Here is a 7,678-nt window from a genome sequence, read left to right as displayed (position 1 = left end):
GCTATGTTTAAGGAGTCATTGCTGACATTGATATGCTAAACAAGGTTGCATCAGAGTACATGGCTTTAAAATTGGCATAGTTCCTGCTGCCTGCATGGTAGGTCTGGCAGGTGTGAGGACAACTTAGGATATTGCCCAAAGTGTATGTCTTGCATGGAATGCAAGTAGCCTTTAAGCTTAGAAAATATACCAAACGAGATACAAAAATTAAACTACATACAGTGTTGGAATAAGGGGCTGAATTCTATGGGAATCTGGTAATAGGCCATTTTGATGGACTGATTCAGTCATTTATTAGCAGCACCTGATGTTCTGCCTTCATAGATGCCATTTTTTCCAGCTGTTTTTCTAAATACATCCTCAGCAGCCAAAAGGTCAAGGTCTTCAGACATCTCAAATATTACTGGACTTCTATACAAAGCAAAAGTGCTTTGGGTGATTTACAATGGACAATAAAATGAAATAAATATCATTAAATTGGAAAAACAAGTTTTAAACACCTAAAACAGACTATATTATTATTATATTCTCTCCAATAAATCTTAAATGCTTTATAAATCTTCAGACTCCAGTGACGGAAGATTTATAAAGGAACATTCACAATATGTTTACATATAAGGGAATGACACATACTGCTGCTTATTTCAATGCCAACAATGGGCTTGGTGAGCTAAGTGATAAAGTTGACCTTTTACTGGGGCAGCTCTTTCTGTAAAGTCTTGCCTATTTTCAGTATGGTTTTGATACATGAATTCCTTTAACAAAATGAATTATTGGTGGTAACTTTATATTTTGTCTGAGCTAGAAAACATGCACAGTGTATGCTGTAGTGAGGACCCATCTCTGATGCTCAATAGATTAAGCAGGCAATAGGTAGGTCCTGGAAATAGATAACACAGAGTGGTTCCAGGAAAAGCTAGCTGACCTTCAGGCTTAATAAAGACCAGGCAAGGTTGACAAGGTGAAATCTACATTTGCCAGTAACAATTGAATAATGCCCCAGCCCAGGCAGTTGCAAAAGGGATTGATCAGACTACAATCTGTGGCAAACTGATATTCGTGGAAACTTCCACTGGCAAGTTAAGTCATGCCAAACGTAACTTTTAAAAATGAGCGTTTCAAGGCTGTCACTGAATGTCCTATGGTATGATCTGTTAGAAAATTTAATACAAAGCAAGGCTAACGCTCATCCCAATCTAGCAAGGGGGGATATTAACAGCAGAGGACACCAACATTTCACAACAATTCACTAAGGTCTATCAACAACTCTGCTATTCCCAAAATAAAAAGTGCGTCGTCTTATCTCCCTCATGCACAGCATGGGGAAAATAATGCCGGGCAATTTTTCAATGTTGACCGTGCGACTTATTGCTTTTCCTTCGCATTCCACACAGTAAGACCCAGTTTTGATCGCGGTCTAACGTGATGGAAATAACGTCCTTTGGCCGCCAAATCACAGCCCAGATTTAAATTGAAATTTCTCGGTCCTCCTCGGAAAACTGCAGTTCCTCGAACTCTCTTATGTTGGAGAGATGCCGACCGTTCGAAGGAACCAGGAAGTTCCGCCTCTAGAAAGGCGTTTGTGTATCTGGCTTTACAGAGGAAGCTTAATGACCGCGTAGAGACACCGTAGCGTCTTAAGCGAGGAGAGTCGGTAACCAAGGCCGGCAGTGAGAAGCTTTGGTAACCAAGGCCGGCAAGCGGTTTAGTTTGGAGGAGGATCATCATGGACGCGGCCCACCGAGCTGCTTTGCTCGCCGTTTCCTGCATTCACACCCCGGTCAACCCGCGGACCAAAGTGCCGATCGCCCTTTATGAGCGGGAGCCAGAGAAGCCCCGGGCGGGGGCTGGCGACCGGCAGGTAGGGCTGTGGCCACCGTTGGCGTTGCCTCCGGTCGGTGGTTGCCTGCCCCCTCGTGGCTGCGAGAGGGGATGAATTGATAAGAGGCGCTTCTTTAAATGCTGGCGTTGCGGCAGGGAAGCCTTTCTGGCAGGACCATATGCGGGGAGCCGTGGCGTGGCGGGCAGCGGTCCAACGGGCCTTATGGCGGGAAAGGTGAATGTGGAGCGCCTCCACATCTGTTAATGCATGAGGGCAGGGACAAGAAAAGCGCAGGTTAAAGTGCAAGCTCTTAGATGTTTGCGCAAAAGTTTTTCCTGTTGGGTTCAGGGGGTCTACTCCTAGGTAAGTATGTATACAATTTCAGACTTATTTTGGTAGGGGATTTTCTAAGCAGCTGATTACACCTGGTGAAGCTTCCTCTTCCTCCATGCTTCATCCTATAAGGATGTTCCGAGAGCAGATGTTTTGTTTAGAATTTGAAGTGGCTTTGCAATGGAATATCCAGAAAATGTTTAGCAACTCCTTAAAGTAGCTTATACTTGTCAGGGACTCTTACCCCAACTGGCCTAAAGGTTTGTTCCACTAACTGTGACAGATAACAAACGACCAGCAAGAAGAGAGAGAGAGAGAGAGAGAGAGAGAGAGAGAGAGAGAGAGAGAGAGCGCTCTTTATTGAAGTGTTCCCCCCAGCAATACAGAGCAGCCTTTCCTCTTTCGTAAAGGACCAGCATCAGCCATTAACAATCCAAATGTTTTTATACCTTTAAGAGCAAACTCAGTCATTAGTCATTTCAGCCTTTCCCCATCCATACCCTGATCCCGCCTTCTGTGCATTGTTAGCTGGAGAAAGTAGGTCACACCGCTCACTTATCTTAATAGTTGACAGTTAAGCAGAAAGATGCCAACCATTTTCTTCTCAGTGTTGTTATAACTCAGGATGCTGTTTCAGCTGAACAATTTCTTTTGCACTAGTGTTCTATTCATGCACACAACCATTTTGAATTTTCATACAACTTTGAGGGGCACTCTTCAGGTTGAAGCCTCAGCAAGGTTACAAAAAGTTCAAGTGCAGGAAATCAAATTTTATATCACAGTGAACTCTACTCTCACAAATCCAAATCTTGTGTCTTTTATGACAAGTTGGAGAAATTTAACATCTAATGCTCTTCTAGTCACTGCTTCTGGGGTGGAAGTTATGAATTTCTGTACTCTAGCTCAACTGCCACCTCCTTGTTATGTAGTTTTTAATTTGTTTTTAAGGTATAATCTTATACATGCTTAGACAGCCATGCTGATTGGGGAATGTGGGGTTATAGAACTGTGTCCTGAATAAACATACAATTTAGGCTTGTTTTTCTGCCTTCCTCTGAGTACAGTGGTACCTTGGTACCTTGGCTCATGAACTTAATCCATTCCAGGACTCTGGTCATGACCCAAATTGGTCGTGGGCCAAGTTAAATTTCCCCATAAGGTTCAATGTAAATAAGGTTAATCCATTCTGTAACATTTTTTTTTTAATCAGAAAAATGTGAAGCAAAGTGACAAAGAACAACAGAGATCACGGCCATCTCCCTCCCCCCCACACACCCCGAGCATGAGCGCAGCCATCTCCTTGCCCCTCCCAGCACGACCAAGATCATGCCCGTCATTCCTGCATGCGCCTGTCATCCTGGCACACTGGGGGAGGGAGAGACAGGTGCGAACGGGGCACACTGGGGGTGGGAGAGATGGGCACGAACAGGGTGCACTGGGGGAGGGAGAGATGGGCACAATCTCGACCATCTCTCCCCCACCCCCAGCACGATCGTGGCCATCTCCCCACTCGAGGGTGGGGAGATGGCTGCGATTGTGCTGGTTGGTGGGGGGGAGATGGCTGAGATTGCACCCATCTTTCCTGCAGGAGTGTGCCCGTGATCACGCATGTCTTCCCTGCATGGACACAACTGTGATTGTGGCCATCTCCCCACTCGGGGTGCGGGGGAGATGGCTGGGATCTTGGTCGCCATCCAATGCAGAGTTTGCAACCCAAGTCAAAATTTTCATGTAATTTTTGTTTACGACCCAAATTCGTCGTGAAACAAGGCATTTGTGAGCCAATGTACCTTGTACAGCTGAGAGTAGTACTCAGTTAACTGGTGATGCTTGATGTATGTTGGATCAGGTTAGATTTGTGCATCTTGTATGGTTTTGCTTATAACCAGGGTGGCAACTCTTTCTGTGTGGGGAAGATATAGTGATGATCAGTGATATCTTCTCTGATATGTGATAACCTTTTAAATCATTCTCAGTCTTGAAAATTTGGCAGTACTGTAAGTCCACTTTAGTTTGCTAGCTGGCTAGACTGTGTCATGACCTGGCTTGATGTAAGCCTCCAACTGTGATTGACCCACATGGAGGAGGATGGAGATTGTAAAATGCACTTTACCATTTGAAAGTTAAGTTCTGTGGTCCATGTTTCTTTCTCTTACTGCCTTCTCACAGTGCCCCCATCCCCCTAGAGGAAAGGAGAGGAGTTGGAAGGTGACATCAGCTTAGATGTGAAAACTGAGTAGGAAGAAAAAGATCTTATAGTTTAGTTCATTGTATTCTATCCTATCAGTATAAGAATAAAAAATTAGTTTGCTGTTAGGAGCTGAAATCCTGCAAGTTCTGAAGCATTCCTTTTTTAATCTTAAGGAAAGCATACAGAAGTAGTTCTTACTTTTTTTTAAAAGAGTTCTTTGATATTTTTGATTGTGCTTTATATGCAGACATTTCCACAGGAAATGTTTCAGAGAATTTGTATATCACAAGTAGTGTAATTTAGACAGTGGTGTCAGATACATAAATATATGTCATATGGTTTTCATACACCCAACTCTTCCTAAATCTCTTAATCAGCTTTACATGAAAACTGAAATGAGTTTATGCACAGCTAAACAAAAATGGCACAGTGTTTCAATACATATAATTTTAAAATTCAATTATTTATGTAATGTTAGAAAGAACATGTGATTTTTGCCTGTCAGTACTAAGCTCTTTCAGAGGCTTTGCAGTTTTATAGTGCAGTCCTATAGATAGTCTCTTTTCTGAGTGCTCGATGTTTGGTACAAAAGCTCTTGTTTCACAATTGCTGCTGGTTTGCAGCCTACTGGACGTACCACTAGAAATGATTTCTGCCCTTAGAGTTTGCTAGCAATTTAATGCATTACTAAAGGTGTCCTGGATGATTCCATTGCACCATCTCATGCTTTACCCTTCAGGGAGTAATCCCTTGGTATGGTGAGTATATTGTTGTTATTGTTACAGTAGTAGTATCTATTTAAAATTATTTATATTTATCATTGCTAGCTCAGAAATATGTTAAATATGCTCTCTCAATATGGACAGTTGACAGCATAATTTTAAGCCAGGCATCTGTCTTTATTGCATTTTTATCCCACTTGTCAGACATTTCTTGAGCAACATCCAGTCCTGTGTCTCTAGTATAATGGCAATCATGTGTATTGGCATGATGGGTTTTCTGGTTTTCCCAGAAAGTCTGCCTCCTCCGTTTATATTGTTGCCCTTGTGCCAGAGGCTTCTTGTGTTTAGCACTATGCCAGTGCATAAACTAAGTGCCCAGTGGATACTGCCCAGTGTCCCTCTCCCAGAGGTGCTCACAGCAATGAAAAGGACAGGCAGGTCTTTACAAATAAGGGGAGGGAAACAAGGGGAATGGAGGGGAAAGAAAGGGGTGAGAGATTAGTTTTCAGTGCCAAAACATAAATGCACTTTGAACTGATCTTCCTTTGTTGATGTTCTTCCCTGTCGTCAATGGATGAGGCCAGAGCTGATGGCAGAGGCCAGTGTGTGCTTCTCCTCTGCTCTCCAGTCCCAAGGTAGGAGATGTACTGTTTTAACTGTTCAGACTTGAAAGAGCTCCTATAAAGTCTGTTGTCCAAAACTGATTTATTCATGTCTCATAGGTTGTTTATGTAGGAACTTTGTACATAAATGCAGTGGCATACAGCTTGGACCCTACTTTCTGCATATTTAAGCAGATTCAGACATGGAGCATAATTTCTGTTTCCTAAATTACTAACATTTCAATAAAGACAATTTTATCATACGGAAATAAACAATATGAGCCTTCCTTTCCTTTTTTTTAGGGTTGTTTGAGTCCTGAGAGTCAACAGAATTGCACTGTGCATGCTGACTGTGAGGGTTGGATGGATCTTTCCAAAATGTGCCTTTCCAATAAAGAATATTACTTAAAGCTAGAAGAGCTTAAACATGCTCACCTGGAGACCATGGCAAAGTTGGAAAACATGTATCAGAATAAACTATACTTAAAAGGAGTTCAACCTTTAACCAACATGGATGTGACCCATAGTATGAGTTATAGGTATGGGTTGCATCTGCTATCTGTACTTCAGTGTTGTTTGTCTGAAGATGTTACCTATTGCAGATGAAACTACATGCTGCTAATCTCACTAAATGTTGTTCCGTTTAATGTACTGGATGCCAGAGGCTACTTGTAGGTAGCTCAGAAATTACTGAAAAGGTTTGTTTCTTGTATGTTTCACTTTCTGTACAATGAAATCCTTATTTTTCTAAGCTTAGGTACAGTACTATGGGCTTAAAATATATATACCTGGCATTGATTTAATCTGCAGTGTCCTTGACTGCAGAAATGTTTAATCCTGTGGATGACACCACAGTTAGTTCAACTCCAGTGGTTTGTAATGGGTTAAAAATGGGTTTCCATTTGTGGCAGGAATCTAGACTCAACAGAGGCTCCTGTTGGAAGAGTGAAAGAGCAGCGCTAAGTAATGGTTCCCTCTCCCTGCAGCAGCTCCTAGCCTGTCTTGTAGTTTTTTTAGAGGGACTAGAGAATTAGTGCAGACTTGCTTCTTCACCCCTCCCTGCTTACTGGTAGTCTGGATCAAGCCTGTATGTACTTTATATATTGTATGAGAGATATAATTATATTTTTATCTTTCCAATAAAAACATTGTCCAAGTGGATATTAAAAATAAATTGCAATGCAAATATCTAAAAATATAATATGCAAAGCAAATATTTAAACAAATAGAATACAAAACAACACGAACACAAGGATAGATATGAACATAATATTTGTAAACTCATTCTTTAAAATGCTTGAGAGGAAAGAAAGGGCTGTCATTGAATAGATACAATGTTGGTGCCAGCCAATATTCTTTGGGAGGGTATTCCATAAGTGTGGTGTCATGACTGAGAAGGCCTCTTTCTTGTAGGCATGTGTCTAGCTTTCTTCAGTGAGGCATTAGGAAGAGGGCATCCAATGGTCTGAGCAGCTGTATACTGGAGATGTTTCTTTAGAGGATCTAATACCAAACTATTGCTTCAAAGGCTGTCACCAACACTTTGAATTGTGCTTGGAAACAGACTGGAAGCATTGATGAAACCCTGGTGTCTCATGATTATATAAACCAATCCCAATTCGTTATCTGTGAGCACAGTTGAATTAATGAGCGTTTCCAAACCATCTTCAAATATCCAATGCATTACAGTCTCCTATCAGGAAGTTAAAAACTTTCTTAGAATATCCAGCCTGAATAAATTCTTTATCCCATTCTACATGATAAGCATTGTTAAGTCTTAATATAAATAATGTTTTACTAATCTGTGGATTTTATTACAAGGAACTAACATATTGCTATTAATCTATATGAAATTAGCACAATTTCCCCTTGTTTCTGCTGAAATTTACCTAACAATAATAGTGCAAGACCCTGTTGTATAAAAAGGTTGAAAAAATCTGTGGGGTTTATACCAGTGTGTTCAATCCAAGAGTCCCAGTGCATTTCATAGGACTTCTTAATGGGAAAG

At 41.4% G+C, this 7,678-nt stretch overlaps 1 protein-coding gene across 2 annotated transcripts in view; it reads left to right on the top strand.

Moving 5' to 3' along the window:
- The first annotated feature begins 522 nt into the window (after positions 1 to 522).
- FAM161A (FAM161 centrosomal protein A) overlaps positions 523 to 7,678 on the top strand; it is a 19,494-nt gene continuing 12,338 nt past the window's right edge. For both annotated transcript variants that reach the window (XR_006417003.1, XM_044454150.1), the window contains exons 1-2: positions 523 to 1,861; positions 5,974 to 6,209. Coding sequence is in view for 1 of the 2 variants with exons in the window: in XM_044454150.1 (XP_044310085.1) it covers positions 1,727 to 1,861; positions 5,974 to 6,209 (371 nt within the window). In the remaining variant the exon portion in view is untranslated. The remainder of the gene's footprint in view (positions 1,862 to 5,973; positions 6,210 to 7,678) is intronic.

This window comes from Varanus komodoensis, unplaced genomic scaffold, assembly GCF_004798865.1.
Source record: "Varanus komodoensis strain SLA01 unplaced genomic scaffold, ASM479886v1 scaffold7_3, whole genome shotgun sequence".
Classification (NCBI taxonomy): Eukaryota; Metazoa; Chordata; class Lepidosauria; order Squamata; family Varanidae; genus Varanus; species Varanus komodoensis.
Note: the sequence above shows the minus strand (reverse complement) of the source record. Positions and strands in the feature narration are given on the sequence as shown.